This window comes from Diadema setosum, chromosome 21 (genome assembly GCF_964275005.1).
Source record: "Diadema setosum chromosome 21, eeDiaSeto1, whole genome shotgun sequence".
Taxonomy (NCBI): Eukaryota; Metazoa; Echinodermata; class Echinoidea; order Diadematoida; family Diadematidae; genus Diadema; species Diadema setosum.
The window spans coordinates 31551297-31573795 of record NC_092705.1 but is presented as its reverse complement, the minus strand read 5'-3'; the positions used below and the strand labels follow the sequence as shown (position 1 = coordinate 31573795).

The window sequence follows — 22499 nt, the reverse complement described above, 5'->3', positions numbered from 1 at the left end:
CAATCACAAGTCCCCAAATCAATCGCAACTTGCATTGCAGCACACAAAAAACTTGTGATTGATTTCTGTCACAAGTCTTTATAAGACAGGCCCCAGAGTACATATTGTGTCACGTTACAACAGTATCACAGAAAATAATAAGACAATAAACATACAAAACAATAGGCCTATATACGTACACATACTATACAAACAGGTATTCAATATTGTCAATAATTGTCAATGTATAGGAAGCCTTATAGAAATTAATCACAAGACCCATGTTACTTTTATGTGATAGTGATATCATATTATGGGCCCATATTATTGCATCTGTTGATGGAAATATCACGGATTTGATAATCCTTTATTAAAAGAAGCGTTAGTGTTATTACATTCAAGCGTCCGTAATAGAAGACTATGACCGTGTGCACTGAATGTGAATAGGGTCAAAGACCTTTTTTTTTTCTCCAGCTGGATAATTCTAGTCACGTGATTAATTCACTCTCTGCTACATTTATGCTGGCACTTTAGGCCCAGCTAGCCAGATTACTCCGCGTCAAGCATTTCAACCGAAGTGAATTCCATTGAAACGTACTTCTTAAAACAGGAATTTAGTAATTTTTGATTACATAATGGTCAAATCATGTAAAATTCATCTCATGGAAAGTCCAGTTGGGCAGAGGTAAAATATTGTATATAGGGAACTATATTGTTTACAGCCCGTCCAGCTATTGCGATCTGAGGCGCCATTTTGTGTGGTTTGAAACTGGCGGAATAGAAGTAAATTGCATCGAAATTGCATGATAACATGGCATATTTGAGAGCGGTATACCGTGCCATATGATTTTTAATATATTCAAGAATAAACTGGAGTGGAAAATTTACGAATTCATCGAAATTTGAGCTGGTTCATCGAGTTATAATTTGTGAGTATCATTTCTTTCGCAACGCACCACGTCTGTGTTGCGCTGTAGCGTATCGGTGCGTGTGTTCTAGCCCGCGCTGCTCTGTTCCGTACTCGTAAGAGGCGTACCGTACGTTTCTTCGTGTTTTGGTGAGTGTATGGAAGCGTTGTCGCGGCTCAAAGTGAATCCGGGAGTGTGCGTGCTGTGTTCACACTGAGGAAAGGGGATAATCGATTCACGTGTGTTTTTCGTGTGTTCGTGTTCGCGATTGCATCTTTCTCGGAAATAGAACGTGGGCAATGTGAACACGTGCATAGTCTTCGTCGAAAGCCTTCCACGAACCTAGGTTCTCTCAATGGATATGGAGGTGTTAAATCATGGATCTAGCTAACAGTAATAACACTGTATGACTATGGATTAGTATGATCATGGACCTACTACATGGTATGATCAACAATGAACATGATGAAGGAGGTCACTTGTGATTACAATAATCATTGCACATGCAAGATAATGGGAAAATAGCACTCATTGGGACATTGGCGTTAGCACGTTCTAACTTCTAAACAGTTAGGCCTAACGTTACTTCTAACGTTAGAGTTAACGTTTAACTCTTGCTAGGCACTTGGCTAGGGTTAGAATGAAAAATTAATCTGAAACTGAAAGGAGTGAAATTTGTCGATTCTAGACCCTATTCATAGTAGGGTCTATATCTATTCCACTTCCAGTTCAAGCGATAACCAAGTAACGTACCGGTACCGTACTTAGACATTACGTTAGCATTTAATAGAAATGTAAGGTCACTCTAAAGACTGAAGAATCTACTAACGTTAGAACCCTTGTTAGAACATATGTAACGTTAGTAATACCGAATTCTAGGCAATCCAAGGGGGTGTTTCATGAAGTCGAACTTAATTTAAGATTGACTAAAAATTATGGTATGCCACTGGTTTCCCTGTTCAATTTCATTAGCTACTAATTAACTATTACAGTATGGGTACCGGTTTTCGACACTTTAGCACATTTCCTTGTTTACCATCAATACTGCACCGTTTTACCTCGGAATTTCGATATGAAGTTGTTCTTCAAAGGCCAATAATAATATGCCTTGAACGAATTCCAATTTGAATGCACTCGTGTTCAATTTTAGCGATTTCCGTCACGCCGTCGCTGGCATCAGATTTCGACACCCAGCATCATTTTTCGACACAATCACAGCGCGCATCACGCATTAATCACATGGCGCGTATAGTATGCGTACACTGCATTATGGACGCAAACCAGCAAAGTACCGGCGCAAGAACTTGTTGTTTCCTCTATAACGTGTCTTACTATGGGAATGTCGAAATCTAGTGCCACATTCTCAAAGCCAACTCTTTCTACAAGTTTGCTAATTTATCACGAATTCAGCCATGAAATTACTAAAGACGATTATGAAATCAAACATCAGGATTTGGCAAACAAACTGATACTAAAGTAAGATAACCGGCATGGGTGAATTTCATTTTACGGCGATGTATACAAAATGCGTCATATTGTTTGAACCCCAGAAAATGGCCGACATCAAAATTTCTGCTGACACTGCTTGCTTTTCTCTTAAATATTCTACCGTCGGATTATGATGACAAGTGACAAACGGTGTTTATATAAGACTAGAAATGTGATTGATAACTTGGTTGATTTTTGAAGTCAGACGTTTGTATTGAGTATAACATTTAATAAGAATTATCTGCTGGGTGTCGAAATCTGGATCTGTCGAAAACTGGTGCACTAATGATACCATTAATACCAAATCAACCATCCAATTCAAATTGATTAGACTAATGTTTACAGAATAATTCTGTTATTAATCTTATCTTATATTATCAATGGGTGCTGTTCGTTATTCCGAAGGTTTGCTATTGCGATGGTTCGTTAATCCGAAAATGAAAAAGGTTCGTTAATCCGAACATTTGTGGCATGGCGTTATTCCAAAAATCCGAAAATGAAACTCGGAATAACGAACCTTCGGAATAACAAATCTTCGGACTGAAGAGCCTTCTGAATAACGAACCTTCAGAATAACGAGCTGTAACCATTATCAACGGCTACATGATAAAGTCTTCAAAATCTCCATTTTCATTAGAAAGTTGAGCAACATTGAAGAAACACATTGGAATGTACGGTACCATAATTTTTAGTCAATCTTAAATTCTTTGTGAAACACCTCCCTGGGGTTAAGGCGCTGTGCACTGTTATGACCTTGCAGTGAGACTCATTGATATTTGAAGTTACAGAAATATATTCTGACATTTTTCAGCTCTTCTCAACAATATAATATTGCACCGAACAACCTTTGGCCATCAATAAGAAAATATTGCCATAAATTTTTCCATATTAGCCCTAATGTTATGCCTGACATTACAGAAATTGCAAATGCAGTCACAGATTCACTGCTTGCTTGCTCAGCAGGGGGGTGTTTCACAAAGCCGTTCTGAAACTTAAGAAGGACTTAAGTGCGACTGGTGATCAGTTCTTGTGTGCTGTACTTATCAGAATCTCAATAATTCGGCAGCACAAGAACTGATCACCAGTCGCACTTAAGTCCTTAAGTTTAAGAACAGCTTTGTGAAACACGTTTGCTACCAGTAGGGCCTACTCCCTGATACAAATGTTTGTATGACTAGCGTACAGATATCAACTGCTGAAATTATCTAGCCACTCTGATGGAAAGCTGGCAGTGCAGGCAACTAGCGTTCCTGCACCCCGATGTCAGAAACTGCATTTAAAGGGGATGGCTAGTAACTGATCAGTGGGAATCAGTGGGAATGCTGGGGGATGATTGTTCCAATCCGTGTAGGATTCATTTAAGAGTACATTATATATCTATTGTTGTGAAAAAATTATTTGCTTCAGAATGGTTTCATATTCAAGTAATGTGCAGTTTAATGTTTCCAGGTTAGCATGCCTGTACAGTGACGGGACGATCGTTAACGGCCCGTTTTCAACACGTATATAATTGTAAAATCCGAAGGAATAGGTGAAGGTTTTGATTTGTCCTTTTTTTTCTGCGGAAACCTGTTGTTATTGCAGCCTTTTAATTCTATGTATGAGCAGTAATAATTGTGAAACATTAATGATTAGGATTAAAGATCACAAGGCGAAGAATGGATGATACACTGTATATATATGATGATTATGCTGTGTTGGAAAGTTTGCAGTAGAAACTTTATGATCATGTTGTCCTTTTATGCTATTTAGAAGTCATGAAATAAACTTAGGTATACTTGCAAGGTGATTATGAAGTATGATGTCATTTTCACATCTCCGGCAGAGATTAACACATGATAATGATGTGTGTGTAAAGTTGAAGCACACAAATTTCATTTCATTGACTGATGGCAATCTCTTTGTTTTTTTATGTCAGTGATCTCCATCGGGCAGAGTCCTCGTTTACTCAGTGAGTGCCTCGCTCCCTATCACAAACCCTGAAAGTCCCAACTGCACAGAGCTGGCAACACTTGATATGCCATTATGAGTATAAGCAGTGATGAAGTCAACTTTCTGGTGTACAGATACCTTCAAGAATCAGGTGAGTCTGCCAACAAAAGACTACTCCATCTACAAATGTAATAACCCCTTTTTAGGTAATTATTGTAGAAGTGGATGATACAAGTGCTAAAGATGATGACATTAACTCAGTTGGATAGTTATTGTCCACATTATGATGATGAAAGGAGTATGAGAGTCCATTGCAGTCCCATCGACCAAAGAAGTCACTGCTACTGTACTATGGATGCGATGGATGTTTTTTACTTTATTTTGTTGATTACTATGTTAGTTTATTTAAAAAAATAGGAAGTTTGTCAGCGATGATTTAGCAGGGACTTGTGAGGTTTGGACATCATCTACATAATCTTTGTAAAAAGAGGTGAAACTCGAAAATTCCTTTAGTTCTGCCTAACAAGATATCTGATTTTAATGCAATATTGCTACCATCCCATCTGTTAGATTTTCAAATAATGACATCGACATAAATCATGAACTGGCTTACACATTTTGAATAGTATCTTCTGAGCTGATTCATCTGGAGGTGATTTCTGAAGAAAAAAATGTCCTTGGAGGAAATATTGAAGGAAGAGACATGTCACATTGAGATACCAAATGGAGGGGTTATATTGAGATACCAAATGGAGGGGTTATATTGAGAATGATTACAAAAGCTGCACCCCAGACACCTCCTAATATTGGAATGACAGTTGTATCGTATATACATGCTGACTGATACATGTAGTCACAGTCTATGACTTTTTCACTCCTAGCGGTTGTAACTTCCTAGATACATTGTACATTGTAAGTGTTTGATTTCAAAACAAAAGGAAGGTACTAATTCCTGCCATTATAGCATGTTGTTTATTCTTTTGGTAGTTCCTGTTGTTGGTTTGACACGTAGCAAATATTCTGCTTAGAATACATGATATGGTATTGCACAAGAGGGTTTGTCTGGCCTGAAATTTGTTTGTTCGTTTTTTTATGAAAGAAAGAGATACTGAAACAGTGAGCTTGTTTAGTTTTCCACACTCAACATTTGTGCAATTGTAGTGTATGAATTGAAGGAAAACAAAAAAGAATTTTGGGGGGTTTTGATTTTAGTAGCTCATTTTAGTTTTGCTAGTTTTACAAAGTTCTTGGCTTTATTGCATACATTTTTATACCCCCGCTACACATAGTGTGAAGGGGGTATATAGGAATCACCGTGATGTTGGTCGGACGGGTGGGCAGTCGGTCGGTCGGTCTGTTGCAAAATCTTGCGTCGCGAACTTCTTCCACAGTTTTCAAGCAATTGAAACCAAATTTGGTAGGCATTATGGCCCTGAGGTATAGATGTGGAACACATAATTTTTGTGTTTGTCACACAAACCGTTGCCATTGTAACCACAATTTTACCAAAACCTTGCAGATCGAATAACTTTTCCATCATTCAAGCAACAAAAGTCAAATTTAGCATGTATCATGATCTAGAAGTGTAGTTTTGCAAGACACCAATGTGTTAATTTAAGGAAAATGTGTTGCCATGGTAACCACTCATTTTTGTATCAAAATAAACCATTCAAGCTATGAAGGTCAAATTTGGTGTGTATGATGGTCTTTAAGTGTAGTTATGCAAAATGTCCCTTGTGTTTGTATCAGACAATGCATTGCCATGGTAACCACACTTTTTACCTAAACCTTGTGGAACTCGGTGTCAACTCTAATTGTACAGTAAACTAAAATTATTCTGTTTCCAATTTGACAAGTGCACAAACTTGGTACATGTATTAACGTCATTTCCCTCATGACATCACAGACTATAAAGCAACACTAGGGGTGATGGTGTTAATCACCTTCAGTGATAATTCTAGTTTAAAAGTTGATTATATTTTTTTCCACTCACATCTGTTGTACTTATAGGTTTGCATCTTTCATTCATAAACTTCTCTCCGTGGGAGTATAGTACAGGTAGCTCATTTGATTACTTGTTATTAATCAGTTGCAATGATGTCTTGTTATTAATCAGTTGCAATGATGTCTTGTTGTTTAGTCATTTTCTAAGCTACAGGTTAGTGCATCTACTTTTAATAGAATTGTACAGGTGTATGATCGTATGACTTTTCCACATGAGGTAGATTCCCTTATAGTATCATTTGGCGAAAGTACTGATGTTCTTATTGATTTATTCTTCTCTTTTTTTTTTCCTGCAGGTTTTTCTCATTCAGCATTCACATTTGGGATTGAGAGTCACATAAGCCAGTCCAACATCAATGGGGCATTAGTTCCTCCAGCAGCCCTAATTTCTATCATACAGAAAGGTCTACAGTATGTGGAGGCAGAAGTCAGTATCAATGAGGTATGAAACACTATGGGTCCGTCACATGATACCATGTCTTCGTATGTTATGTAAATGTATTTGGTTTTGTGTCTTAATAATTGATAAGACTTTGTCATGGCATGTCAATGTTGCTTTATCCTACATGCATAAAAGATTGCAAATGGTCAAATACAGACAGTTGCTATGCTATATAACATAAACTAAGAAAACCAAATAAATTTGCTGGTAGAGTGAGATGTATCTTTTTGACCTATTTGGGGGAATGAAGAGTAAAATGCCATACGGAAGGATATGGTAAAATACTTCAGTTTCATGGTGAATAAAGACAGATGCAAATGTAACAGACAGATCAAGGATACAAATATAGATGGCTTTATTTGGTATTCTAGCAAAACATGTATCAGTATATGTTATTTGAAGGTTTTTCCTTAATTTTAAGGTGAGATACTAGGACGTGATTTTGGGGTTCTTGTGTGTAGTAGGCATGATTATTACTGTTGGTGTTTTTTTTTGTGATTGAGTCATGTGATGTTCATATATCTGTATCTGTATTTCATAATTACTATTTAATTTACAACGGTGTACTTCTGGTTTTCATCACAGCAAAGTATATGCATGTTTGTTTGTTTGTTTTGTTTGTTTTGTTTTGTTTTGTTTTGTTTTGTCTTTGGCAATTTGCTGATGATGCACAGCCTGAAAAGATATGAGCAAATGGTCTGGGGTAAACGTGTCAGACAGGTTGACTGTCTCACAAAGAAAGACTGATCCATGTGTTGTACTTTGTACCATTAATCTTCTAATGACAGTAATGTGACTGTTTTTTCCGTACTTGCAGGATGGCACAGTAGTAGATAGCAGGGCGCTGGATTCGCTGTCCCTTATTGATGCAGTCATGCCTGATGTTATTTCCACAAGGAAATCTGAATTAAGGCAGGTAGCAGCCAACGGACAGAACAATGGCAAGGTGGAAGGAAGTAATGGGGACGATCCTGCAGTAACGTTAATTCAAGGTAAATACAATAATGTGATATGCTATGAAAGGTTTGGTAAGTGACAGAAAAATCAAGTCTACCTTAGATTGTTAAGATGTTCGGTGACTTTCGTGTTCTTTGTCTTTTCTTTTCTCCCTGACAAACTGGTCAAGGATATGATGACAAAGGTAATTCAGTTGACTGTTATTCGTTACAATGAAATCTATCTCTAGGCCTGCTGATATTTTAAGTATATAATCTCAAAGCTGCCAAAATTAATCCATACCTTTCAAAAACATTTGAAAATGCAGATAATGGATTGAATTTGGTTGTATCGTACAAATTTTGTGCTGTTCAGTGAAATTTATCCTGTGTTTCGATTCCCATATTTGACAAATCTTGTCTAAGAAATAGAAATCCTGAAGTGAATGTTGAATTTCCAGGTCTGTGTAGAAGAATGAATCGGTGTTCTGATTCAGTTGTTTTTTGTGCAGGGCTGTCTGTTCACATTTATCACTTGGACTGCAGCGATGTCAGCCAGTGCAAGAATTAACTTTTAGTGAGTCTTCATTTTTTGTTTTTCCCAAATAGCAATGCATTCTGAGTCCATGGAGATTGACGGAGGAATCGAAATCCCTCCAAACAAGGCAACCATCCTACGAGGGCATGAGTCCGAAGTCTTCAGCTGTGCCTGGAATCCCCGATCAGATCTACTAGCATCGGGGTAGGTACTCGGTAGTCATTTAAGACTGTGTATCCGAAGCCTTTATTTTCATTTAGATTCAGTGCATGGCAGGGTGTGATATTGAAAGAGAAATGTGATATGGGTTGATAAATTACTGGTCAGTAGTAGGATAAATAGGTTGGTGTAGGTTTGGAATATTTTACATGTGAACAAATGACAAATGGTACCAAATGATAGATTGATGGTAGAGTACTTTATCTTGCTAAAACGAGATAACCAGTAGTTTTGTGATGCAAATGGAAATAAATGTTTTTAGTGTGGTTTGACGACTTGTGATGTTCGGAATATACAAACTGTTCTTATCTCAAGGTTCCCATCATGTTCCCTCTCTATATCAGTCATTCATTTTGACCAAACTTGGCAGGAATCATCAGTGGGGGAGGGAATCTTCGTTTACGTGGATGGTGGTGCCCTGTGGGGGGACCCCTAGGATGTGGCCCAAATACCACACATTGGGGAATGTTCATAAGTTTGAACATTTTCATCTTTTAAAAACTGGTGGCTGATTTTCACCATACTGGGCAGGAATCGTCAGTAGAGAATGGGATTAACAAGCGGTTGTGGTGCCCTCAGGGACATGTATGGCAAGCCCAATTACCTTGATACCCAAACTTAGGAGGTTGTTGCCCAAGGGGCCTGCAGTATTCCCCAAGTCCCAAGATTTTTTTTTTTTTATGCCTCCGCCACGAAGTGGTGCCGGAGGCATTATGTTTTCGGGTTGTCCGTCCGTACGTCCGTACGTACGTACGTCCGCTTTCGTTTACGCGATAACTTGAGTAATATTTACTGGAATTCTACCAAACTTGGTCCAAGTATGAAGTATGATGGGGCAATTATTTGATTAGATTTTGGGTGAAATCGGCTGAAGGTCAAAGGTCAAAGGTCAAGGTCAAATCATGAAATTGTATCCGTTTACGCGATAACTCAAGACTGGATGGAGCAAATTTCACCAAACTTTGTTGGAGGATGATGTATGATAGGACAATTACTTGATTAGTTTTTCAGTGAAATCGGACAGAGGTCAAAGGTCAAAGATCAAGGTCAAATCCTAAAATTTATCTGTTTACGTGATAACTCAAAACTGGATGAAGCAGCTTTCACCAAACTTGGTCCAAGGATGATGTATGATGGTACAATTAGTTGAGTAGATTTTAGTGACATTGGCAAGAGGTCAAAGGTCAAAAGGTCAAGGTCAAATACTACAAATGTTGCAATTTCCCCCATATCTATGCAATGCCCGAAGGTATTTTCTTGAAACTTGGTGTGGACATGTACTACTGCGTAAAGATTCTCCAGAGAGAGTTTCATGTCATAAGGTCAAAGGTCAAAAGGTCAAAGGTTAGGTGAAAATGTTGCAATATTACTTTTCTCTCAAATGCTTCAATGTATCTTCGTGGAACTTGGTACATATGCATGTACTGTCTGGCAGGGATTATCTAGGGAATTTAGGGGTCATGGGTCAATAGTCAGGGGTCAAAGGTCAAGGTCAACTCCTCAAAATTTTACTATTTCCCTCATATACTAGTATATGCAATGCTTGCATTATTAGTTTCAATACTTAATACATGCATTACCTAATGGAGATTCTCCGGGAAATTTCCAGCCAGAAGGTCAAAGGTTAAGGGTCAAAGGCCAGGTTTCAATGCCCCCCCCCCCCAAAAAAAAAAAAAAAAAAAAAAAAAAAAAATCTATTTTGTACTGTCATCACACTCTTTCTTCGTACCTTGGAAATTACTCATTGCATAAACTTTCCCAAAATTCCCCAAATATGTGTACCTGCACTCTTAGAAAAATTAAAGCAAACCCAGTTCAAGACATTTCTGACAAACCTGTCATTTCAATATTTTGCCAGTTATGTGAAACTGTCATGGATCACACATTGTGAAGACATTGTACTATACGCCTATTGGGAGAATCATGCATTATGGCGGAGGCATCAGTCGCCATAGCGACATTTCTAGTTTTTTTTCAATTTGCCTCAGGTGGAGTGCCATGAAAACAAAGTTTGCTGCTCAGCTGCGCACTAGACCCATGGGTCTCTTGGTGTTCTTTGTTTGTTTGTTTGTTTGTTTGTTTGTTACTGTTTTCTTTTCCTGCTGAAGACACTGCTCATGTCACTTGGTGCTACAACAATACTCAACACCTGATAGTGCTTTTGCAATATCAGGCAAACCTTTGACAAGCTTTCTTTTTAGTGGAAAATTGAGCAAAGAAAAATGGGATTCCATCGGGATTCGAACCCGAGACCTCCGGATTGCTAGCCTAGTGCTCTACTGACTGAGCTATAGAAAGCCCTAGTTCAGTGTTCATCCCAGAAACCCTAAATTCTCAATGCTCGAATGGGCAGAAGCTGTAGCAGTGTGTTTGTGTGTGACACACACGTACACACTTGAACCTGGCATAAACCCGAAGGATAATTCAACTTGGGGATAAATGCGAGGGATCACTGAAGTGATGCAGCTTTTTGAGTGTGTGACAAATGAAAACAGAAAAACTTCTTTTTCTCTTTTTCTTAAGAACAGCCTTTACTGTGTAGGTGGTATAAAACTGAATTGTTTCAGTAAACTAGTCTATCAGCTGTGAACCAAATTAGTGAATTGAAGCTGCCTCTCATTTTTTTTTAGAATGGCATATCCCTCTGAGCAGTAATTGTAACTCTGAGTGAGTACTTTGCTTGCCATCTATGGCCTCCTTACAGGTCAGGGGATTCCACAGCTAGGATATGGAATCTTGGAGAGCAGCAGACATCATCACAGAATCAACTTATCCTCAGACACTGTATCAGGGAAGGCGGCCAAGATGTCCCTAGCAACAAGGATGTCACATCGCTAGATTGGAATGTGAGTGCCAGGATATTGGGTTGGCCGTATTTTCCTTGTAAAATCCTAAAAAGCAAAATCTAATACTTGAGTGCAATTCCACTCTATGTTAGAGTTGACTTTGATAGATACAGTAATATCAGCTTTTATGACTGGGCCATCCCCCAAAACTATAAGTTTGAAGAGAAAATTTCTTTTCCACTTCATTAGTATTCCCCAAGATAAGATAATTACCACAACTATGAGATATGCAGTACTAATACACTTTTATAAATATGGATCAGTGACTAAATACCATGGATTGTTCGTTAGAAGCTATGAAATTCACCTGATGGTGCTTGTCAATGCTTGTGTTATGTAGTGTGGTGGAAGTCTCTTAGCTACTGGCTCCTATGACGGCTATGCAAGAATATGGTCAACAGACGGTCGACTTGTCAGCACACTAGGCCAGCACAAGGGTCCCATCTTTGCGCTCAAGTGGAACAAAGACGGCAACTACATTCTTAGTGCAGGGGTGGACAAGACCACCATCATCTGGGATGCACAGACAGGCGAATGCAAGCAGCAATTTCCCTTCCATGTTGGTAAGTTGACCATACCCTCTTCTAGCTAGTGGTACTATACTGTACTATCTGAGTAGTATAAGGGAAATAGACCCTAGTTCACGCTTGTCTCTGAGTGTAGGAAAAAACATTGCAATGATTACTTTTGTCCTCCAATATCTCGGTTTGTTTGTTTTGTTTTGTTTTGGTGTTTGTTTTTTTTTTTTTAAATGCTTGAGATGAAAGCCTCCATGTTCCCCCAAGATAGGTGTTTTCAGATGGCTTTGAGGGCATAGCTATGTGCCTGTATGGTTATGCTGATAAACATTATTCACATATGTGCATGCATACAATATGGAGGGTAGTTCTCTTCTCCCCAGCCCATTTGTTTTCAATTGAGGTCAATCGCCCCATGATGACATGTTGATTTCCTCTTTAAGCCGAACTGTCCCACCATACTTTGTTCGGAGAGATGAACAAGTCTGAATTAGTGAAGTAATGTTGGTATAGTTCATGCCTTCCATACAGTTCTACTATTGTCATACAGTTCTGCTGCAATGGTTGGAACAATCAGCTATTAACAACAAAGAAAACAAAACAGACCTAGCTGCTGACTGTCCCTTCTGAGACAAGTGTGAATGCAGAGAAAGTTCATTTGACTGTAATCTGTCATGAAAATCAGAAATGTCTTTAATGAAACCTAACTCTCTTCTCTCATTCCCAGTAGTTATGGTTGAATGCAAATAACGAAAGCCTGTGGTAATTGAAATCTGACTGTCGGACATGGGGAAGATAAAAGCTTAATCCCTTATCTCTTTCTAAGCCAGTTGACTTTCTCCATGGGTCTTTTCTTCTGATTGACCACTGGAAATGCTTATAATGATATGCCTAAGTTAACCATGGCGAGTTGGTACCTCAGTTGGCAGCACCATATGGTCTGTTTGAACTATGACTGCACTTTCAATTCTGAATATATTTGCTTGTATCATTAGCCATGAGTGAATGATGGATTTGTTTTGTTTTGCCTTTTTTTACCCCAGCCCCTGCACTTGACGTTGACTGGCAAACCAACACTACATTTGCCTCGTGTTCTACAGACCAGAGTATACATGTAAGCAAGCTTGGCAGTGACAAGCCCATCAAGACATTCCAAGGACACTCGGTAAGCCACTTCTTGTCTTATAAGCCAGTCAGATTTCTGTGTGAGGCTTGTGAGATTTCAAGGTACTAACCCTTAATACAGCTAGTGTGTGTTTTTGTGTCTGTAAGGCAGAGTGGGGAATGGTAAAACTGGATTGGGGTTGGTAAAGCTAGATGGGGAGGGGGTTTGTAAAGCCAGGTGGGGGAGAGGGTTGGTAAGGTTGTTAAACACACATTTTTTTGATCTCTCTGAAATTGTTAATATTTTTGAGATCCTACACATTTTCTTTTTTGTTTTGTTATGACAAGAGGCACTTAAGCTGATATGCATGTGTGTCATTTATAATAATTGACATGCCATTCTGTTGGTGGTTGATATTAAATCATATGGGTGGTTGGCTGACTGAAGAGGCTGGATGTAAAAACAAGTGTATCTTCCAATCATTCAATTCAATTCAATTCAATGTTTTATTTCATTTTCCGACAAAAAAGATATGAACATCACTTTTTGGATAACAGAAATTAAGGTGCGTAAAGTATAACATGAAAGAATGTATGTACAATGATTGTACCACCTTATAATAATTATACACTATCATATAACTCAAGTGATTAGAAGTAATTATACAGTATGCAAAATTCGAAAAATGGAGGGACCCACTAAGAAGACAAAGCTTGTAGATTGTGGGCCCCTCGGAGGAAAAACATCAGTTGAGGAAAAAAGTAATAGTCTGGAAGCCCACTAGAAAGATCAACAAAAGCAGACAGATATACAAACGAATAAACATGAAATGAGACTGAGGTAGGAGTAACAATGCAATGGAGAGTTGACTATGAGACGAGACAAAATGAGGCAAAGCTAACATAATAGAAAAGAACAGAACAGACAAAAACGTTCTACAGAGACAGTGATCTCGTAAGAAGTGTGTCGAGAAAGTGAGAAAAAGTGACGCGAGAAAGAACAGGGCAATAGACATATCATCGGAGAAATATCGTAGCATTATATGAATAAGTATAAACAAGCTAAAGTATACTTGGCAATCAATATGTGAAAACGTTGGTTCTTAGAAAAAAGTTATAACAGCTGGTTAATTCTATTCAGTAGAATAAGGTTGCAATAAAGAAACTTTCAATTTCCTCTTGAATGAGTATATTGAGGGGGCATTTTTAATATCAGAATTCCAATAGCTCGGGCCAGTATAAACAAATGTGTTCTTTGCTAAAATCGTGCGGAAAAGAGGTAAATGATATTCGTTAGAGCGTCGAGTTGGATATTCATGAAATGACTGATTTTTTTAGGAACATGGAATGGAAAACATCAGGAAGAAGGTTATTGTTGTACATATACATAAATTGACCTAAATTGAATAAAAACAAATCTCTAAATTTTAACAACTTATTAGAGGCAAACAGTGCATCTGTATGAGAACGTATGGGAGAATAACAAATAACCCGAAGAGCTTTCTTTTGCAAGAGGAACACTCTATCCAACAGATTTTGGTGCATGTTGCCCCAGACTAAAATTCCATAATTAAGGTAAGGCAATATCAATGAGGAGTATAACATAAGTAACGATTTTTTAGGTAAACACAATTTTAGTCTACTAATAACGCCTATATTACGTGAAATTATATTGCAAATATGATCGATATGCAATTTCCAAGAAAGTTTCTCATCTAAAATAACCCCAAGGAATTTAAAATGTGAAATTCTTTCCAAATGTGAGATGTCTGGGGATGATGAATGACTGGCCCATATGAAAGATCCTCTTGTAATGTGTCTATATGCAAGACACACTGAGAGTTGGTTTCCAGGCAGATAATGAGACTCATCTGTCCAGACATACAAAGGAGAGCTGTCAGCTAGTATGCTTTTACCATATGTGGTAAATTGTGTCTTCATCAAGTTATTAAAAAGAAACATTATTATTATTATTATTTTTTTTTTTACAATATAATTTAGCATATGTAGTAAAGTGCAATATTTTCCACTTTTCCAAATGATCATATAATTTACATTCTAAATGTGTTTTGGTGTGCATTAGAATATTTTAAGATTTGCAGAGGTTACCAGCCCTGCTATAGAATTAAAAAGGCTAGGGGAACGTGATGGATATGATGCTGAATCCTAGCATGCTGTCAAGCCCTTCAAAGTTTGAAAGCCAGAGCTGCCTGTATTGAAAACTGTACAGAATTCTGTGTGAATAAAGTAGAGTTTGGTGATCACAGACTGCCATGGGTGTCTATCAGAGTCCTTGTCCCTTCCCTTTCTTACCAGAATGAGGTGAATGCCATCAAGTGGGACCCATCAGGGGAGATGCTTGCCTCATGTTCAGATGATATGACCCTCAAGGTTAGTATTACAGGCCTCTCTGATTCCAGCCTGCACCTGTTTCTTTTTCTATTTCCTGGTATCAATAGCTTTGTATGATTGAGCTTCTGTATAAGAAGTAAGATACAAATGGTACATAATTTAGCAACTCATTTTCATTTTCTCATAGAATTGATTTTGAAAGGCTTTTGTATGACAGTTTTCAGGGAACTTGACATACCTCAAGTCAGATGGTGAGAATAGTAGAAATGAGTAGACAGAGATGGGCGTAAAATGATGGGAGTGAAAGTCAAAAGTTGAGGTGCAGCTGAATACGGGTCTAATATCCAGTTGTCTTGTCTTGACAAAAACTGTGTGCATTTTAAGGCATGAGTATAAATTTTGCTGTAATTACTGGTGGAAGTGGATGTTGTCGTTGACTGGACTGAATGGCGTCCTGCTGCCATCCTTAGTGCCAGCAACAGCAGGGTTGCTTGTGTTGTCCAGAATTTGTTGTTAATTCACATCACATGACTTGTTTTCTTGTAGATCTGGTCCATGAAGCAAGACACATGTGTGCATGACCTCCAAGCCCATAGTAAAGAGATTTACACCATCAAGTGGAGTCCAAAGAATGTCAACACACCCCTCATGCTGGCAAGGTAAGGAGAGAGAATAATGTTCCAACCTTCCAACTCTCAGTGTGCATCAGTGAAGTATATCACGTAGTCACTCCAAAACTTTTGAAAATTGTTTGAGATTCTTTACATAAAGTCCAATGATACAAAGATACTTCAGGTACCCCTGAAGTGCAAGATATATTGAGAATGGTCAGGCTTTCAGTTGAAGAAATAAACAGCAATAAAAATGGCATGGGATAATGTCTCCTGACATGAATATCTTGGTAAGATTCCGTCAAAAGCTGAAGACATCATTTGGGTTTATTCACAGACATTTCATTCATAGATAACATAGATTATGAGCAGTCAGTTTTGACAAGCATCATTTCATTGATCATCTTTAAATGTCAATCCTTAAATTGGCAACATAGTGGCAGTATTCAACATCTAAGCTTTTATAAAAGAAAAGTCTTTCCTTGCCTGAAATTCTTTACTTTTCAGCTTTGCTTCATACAAACAATAGATTACTCTGTCTCCATTCCTATGTTTTGTTTTGTTGACACATACATGTAACCATTCCTGCTTAATAGCTTGATAATAGTGCGAGCTGATCCTATTCTATTTCTGTTTTCCTCCTCCTCTGTAAAATCCCTCTCCCTTCTCAGTGCATCCTTCGACTCAACGGTGCGCCTCTGGGATGTTGAGAGAGGCATCTGTATCCACACGCTCACCAAGCACCAAGAGCCGGTCTACAGTGTGGCCTTCAGCCCCTCAGGAAAGTACCTTGCCAGTGGCTCCTTCGACAAATGTGTCCATATATGGTCGACGCAGGTGAGTCCATGTGATGATAATGATTACTGGTATTAAAAAGTAAGCTATACACAGCACTTCATTTGGAGGTTTCTACAAGCTTTAATTGATTGAATTACAGAGACAGGTGAAATGAAAGAGTTTTGATATTGGTTTGAAAGGATTCAATGTAGATTTATTGTGGATATGGATAGGCTACTTCATTCAAAACATTCACACAAAGGTACAAAGGGATCCTTCTCTGCATTTTGTGAGAGCATTTAGTCCAGGCTGAAAGTAGTTGAAAGTAAGCAGTTGAAGGTGTTTTGTGGCTGCAGATGTTGTTGATGAACAGAGGGAGATGACGTGTTGTCAGTGAGGAGAGGCTGTGTTGTGAGGTGTTACCAATGAGTAGGGTCTGTGTTGTGAATTACTTCATATATACACAGGAGAAGAATCTTCAAGCTGCTTGCCGATTCTTTTTGGAATCGGCGAAAAAGGGGGGGGGGGTTGTTTTACTGAATTGGTAAAATATGACATCTGAAAGTCTGGTAAGTAAGCTATGGTAGTAGTCCAGATACAGTTCTCATATCCCAAGTTTTCTTTTCTCATGGTGAATGTGATTTTCCTTTAAGAGTGTCATTTCTCTCTTCTTCTTTTTTTCTTCTTTTTTGCATCTATACATTAATGTACTTGGAAGATTTTGGCTCCGAGTTGATCTCTCATTATACAGAAAAACCATAAAGTTTTGCATGCATGAAATTTTTCTGATTAGAGAGGAGCAAAGATTCGCAAAATCAAAATGCACATGAAAGTTCTGCTCAACACTGTTGCATTGAATGATTGTGGCAGTTTGCGAAAATTCCATTCCACAATTACTTCTGGTTTTACAGTACTTTCAACAAAAGTCTGATCCTCGTGTTGTTTACAGTGCACTGTAATAGGTGAATGGCACTAATGCTGGTTTGCATGTTCAGATGGGTTAAATAATTTTGATTTTCTACAAATTTGCTACTGTCTTCTGTATTCTTGTTTTCCAAAGAAATTGGATTGATCTTTTTTGTTAGCTTGACAGAAAGAGTCATAGGTATAGGGAAGAAAGATAATAGACATATCAGGCTCTGTTCTACTTTTTGCAAGATAACAAAACATCATATTGGAATGAAAAATAGGTCTTTTGTTTATCAAATTTAATTTGGCATATGTATTCTGTTCAGTTTTCCCATAATATTTGAGTCAAAATATGTGACTGGTGTTTATTGTTGTCATCAAAATATGTTATGTGTGCATCAGTGTGGTGTTTTGTTTTTGTTTGTGCAGAGGTTGGCCATTCTGAATGGTATCAATAATATCTTGCAATTATAGTCATTCTGTATATTATCATACCTTCCTCTTCAGACTGGGAGTCTTGTTCACAGTTATCGAGGTACAGGTGGCATCTTTGAAGTGTGCTGGAATCACACAGGAGACAAGGTCGGAGCTAGTGCATCAGATGGATCAGTGAGTTTTACAGCCAGTTATACATTTCATACCAGGGTTACTCTGTAGAGTCTGTGAAAATATTCTCAAAACATGGACTGTAGTATTTTTGCAGTAGTCTATATTAGTTTTAAAGCTCTGTTTGCTTATTTGCTCATGATATCGTTCTGTGGTTAAAGGGGTGGTACAGTTTTCGTTGAGACCTAAATTCAGGTTTCTAACATTTTTTTTTTTGGCGAGATAATGAGAAACCTCTTATGAAATATGAAAGAGCATGTAATTCTATAAGGAAATCAACGTTTATTTAATGAAAATTGGTTTTGAAATGGCTGAGATATCCAAGAAAGAGTGATTCCAATAAAGTGTGGGACCCACACTTTATAATGATTGCTTTGTTTTTCTTTGGTTTTGGATGTTTCAGTCATTCCAAACCCGATTTTCATCAAATAAAATTTCATTTCCTCTTAAAATTGTATGCTCTGTACTATATCATAGGTGTTTTCTTGGTATCTCACAAAAAGTTAAAAGCCCAATTCTCATCTCCACCAATACTGGACCATCCCTTTAAACGACATATTCAACATTTAGGAATCACGAGGCATGTAATCCCAAGACTCCTTCAGTGTTCTAATATTCAGTGCAGGTCTTTAGAAAGCTGAGGGGGTGGGTGGGGGATATGACATACAAGTGCTCATCATTTGTTTTATTTCTACCCAAGAGGTCATTGTTGTTACCTGTGACATCCAATGTGCATTTTAGAACTACAGTGCACTCCTGTTATAACGAACATGGTTATAACAAAATTCCGGTTACAATGAAGTAAAGATTCAGGCGGCAATATCATCCACTCTTATGTTTTTATGCCTCCGCCACGAAGTGGCGCCGGAGGCATTATTTTTTTTATTGTTTATTTGTTTGGTTATGACAAAATTTTGATATAGTGTAGCAAAAAAAAAGCTGCTGAAAACTGCTTATCCAATAGTGGTGAGCCAAAGGAGTAAAATGGAGTCAAAAAGGGCCTGAGCTTTTGATCCTAGCAGAATCTACGTCAGAGGCAAAATGACAAACAGGCAGGGAAAGCAATCACATATAAGGACTTCACACAACAAGAACAGTCAGGGACAGGCTGGGTACACAGAACACAGAAAACAAAGGAGAGGGTGGGAGGTCATGGGCAAGGAGCCCAACAGGTAAAGGGAGGGGGATTAGAGCAGGAGGGCGGACAGACAAAAGGCAGAGGAGAGCAGGGGACAGACAAAAGGCAGAGGAGGGTCAGTGATGATCCTGAGGACCATGGGGGCAACCATTGAAGGAAAAGGATGAATAGGGAAGCAACATCAAAGAAGATGAGGAACAACAGATGGATAAAGGAAGGAAAAGAGTGAAATAGCAACAGCAAGGGGGGGGGGGGGGAGCTGAGCAGACAGTGAGCCCTGAAAAGGTGTACCAGGAGGAGGCAACAAAATGAAAGTAATCGATATAACAAAAGAAAACTGCTGGTCTTGAGGACTTCGTTGTAACGGGAGTCCACTGCATGTAGTCTTGCATTGTAAACATTACAGTATTTGCTTTGAAACGCTACTCTTGTACACTATTTATGCTTTAAAAGTCAAAACAGTCCTTTGCCCCGGATGGTATCACTTTACTAGCATAGAACTGTATTTCCACGTGGGTGTTAGACACCATATTGTGAGTGTACATTTTGTATGAATTCAGAATTAATATTATTTTGATTATACCTTGATGTTCATGTCGCTTACTGCAACCTTATGCTCTCTGTTCTTTCCTCACAGGTGTTTGTTCTCGACCTGCGAAAATGAGGGAGCTCCTTGGATAGCTAGGACATCTTGTATAGAAACCAGAGAAATGTGTGTGTATGTGTGTGTGTGTTTTGTGAATCGAACATCAAAATGGACAATGCATACTTCTTCAAATTGGCTGTTGGTTACAGGGGCTGCCAGTGTTGCTGCTGAGTTCCTTGTTTTATGGCTACTACCCTTTAAATGCTAGGAATGATCTGTAAAGTTTATGTGAATGTGGTATCCTTACCATGGTAGAAAGGCCATGTCAAAGGAAGGCATGTCATTGTGTTTGAGCCAGCCTATATCAGTATGTATGTCAGTATCTCATCTGATTCAAGGAGGCTAGAATGTGACTGAAGCAGCAGAAAGATATTTAAGTGAGTTTAACGCTGTCGATTACACAGGCAGGCACAGTTGACAGCAGTGGTATCGTCATTCAAGTAATTAAAGAGTGTTTAAAGCTGAAAGAGTGAGCCTCCACATCCACTGGTCATTGCTGTGTATTCTCAAGGAGTGAGAGGTTTAAAAATCTGTTGGGATGTTACATTGGTTCTCACTTGTATTATAACTCTAAGCCCCAACAATCGCAACCAGCCTGCACCAAGATATGATATTGAGAAAGAGCTGATTCTGTAATACAACATTGCGATGTGTGAGACCAAGACTCGCTGAGACTGATGTATTAGTCACTCAGAGAAGTAGTGAAGGATGAGCTTGCCCTGTTCAATCACCAAGAAACTTGTCAGATGTCACAAGTTTGGAATGTTACGTTCCATCGTTTGCCAATGCAATGCAACCTTATTCCAGTTGCATTTTAAGTTGAAACATTAGTCACAACACCTGTATAAGTATATCTCTTATCTACACGTGGTCTCCAGTTTTCATGTTGGAAGATGTTATCAATATATGACTTCATATGTCCTTGGCATGAAAAAGTAAACAGTAACCCGTCCTCCCTCCTTTATTTTTATTATTATTATTTTTTTATTTATTTTTATTTTTTTGGTGCAGCTTTAACCTTACCTGACTCATTCCTTACTCATCGGTTGTTTGTGGGAAAATAGTATGTCTTGTTTCAGTGTCTGAAGATGTGCCAAAACAACTCCCACTTGTCTCCTTGGCTGGCTGTTGCATCATGCCTCGTACGGTTCAGATTGAAAATACATGGTTATTGGGGGAAAGCCTGTCTACCCAGTTGTGTATCAGGTGAAAATGTTTTCAATTAAAAGCAGTCCAAGTACAGAGTAAGCAGCAGAGCTGCAGACTGTAGATAGATGACTATTAGGAGGATAATCCGACATTGTGTTATAATCTTCTCATTATTATCATTAATGGGGCTTGGGTGATGATGTGGAAAATTCTGTTTTATGGAGTAACCAGTTTTTATTAAAAATTCAAATTTTGGACCGCTACTTTTCAGGAGGGATTGTCTCTCAATTTCAGGGTGGGTTTTGTTTTGTTTTTTGTTTTTGTTGTGACATTCATGTCAAATTCTCCGGGGAGCTATGCATAGTGTTTTATTGTTTATCCCAGGTGGTAGGGATAGCATATCTTATGACTCAAGCTGTTCGTAGTGAATGTTGACTGCTATGGAGCAGTGAATGTTGACTGCTCTGTAGCACCAGCTATGTAGTATTATGTTTGTAAATCACTGTGAGTACAACTGCTGCCTTGAAGCATTGTAGATGTATGTTTTGTTCACTTAAAGCAGTGTCATAGCTCAAAAGTGACACCTTTGCTTAACATCTGCACAGATATATCTTGATGTTATTTTGGGTAGTATTCATCACATTTTTGTTCTCTTCCTCTTTTTAAAAAATCTTTCTTCTTCTTCAGAGATGGTTCATCGTTACTCTGCTCATTGCAGTTGCTGCACTATTTGAATACATGCTTATTTCTCTGAAATGTTTTACCCTCCTGGTGTGTATATTCTTACTGCAGCAGTGTAAGGTATACCATGCATGCCAAATCTCTAACACCTCTGGCATACACAAAAGTTCAAAGTGTCATTATATGCTCACAACCATATTATACTGTGCTGCCCTAGGGAAAAAAAAAAAAAAAAACAGATTTTGATAAATAGCTTTTTTTTTCTTTCTATTCATCACTTCATACAATAGTCTGCAATTGACTGCAAGAGACATATATGTATATCTTAAAAACAAAGGGGGGTTTTTGGCCTGAATATTTGTATCAGTGGAGGGTGCATTCCACACATTACAAACCTATGCATGCTGATTGCTGTTGTGTTTGTGTATTTCCAATGAAATTATCAAGATATCTTGATTATCTACTTGCTACAGAAAAACATTTGGCTTTTTATTTCGTTTTGGCTGCTCTGTATTTGTGACAGGATTCAAATTAGCATCAGTATTTATTAACAAATGGTTTAAGATTATATTTTACATGAAATATTGTCAGAATCATTGTAATGTGCATGTGAATCCTGTATTTTCCTCTTGTTGAAATATGTTACCACTACTATTCAGTGATATATTATATGGCCTTTGATGATTGTTTTATACTGTACATTGCAGTCCGACTGTT

General features: G+C 38.1%; 1 protein-coding gene across 1 annotated transcript; it reads left to right on the top strand.

Moving 5' to 3' along the window:
- The first annotated feature begins 541 nt into the window (after nt 1-541).
- Nucleotides 542-20903, top strand: LOC140244958 (F-box-like/WD repeat-containing protein TBL1XR1). The gene is made up of 13 exons (XM_072324566.1): nt 542-908; nt 4294-4458; nt 6608-6753; nt 7571-7745; nt 8298-8430; nt 11150-11291; nt 11632-11854; nt 12853-12974; nt 15230-15304; nt 15812-15924; nt 16548-16713; nt 18070-18171; nt 19944-20903. Exons 2-13 carry the CDS (start codon nt 4401-4403, stop codon nt 19968-19970), a joined length of 1482 nt encoding a protein of 493 aa, XP_072180667.1. The 5' UTR covers nt 542-908; nt 4294-4400; the 3' UTR covers nt 19971-20903.
- Nucleotides 20904-22499: the final 1596 nt, after the last annotated feature.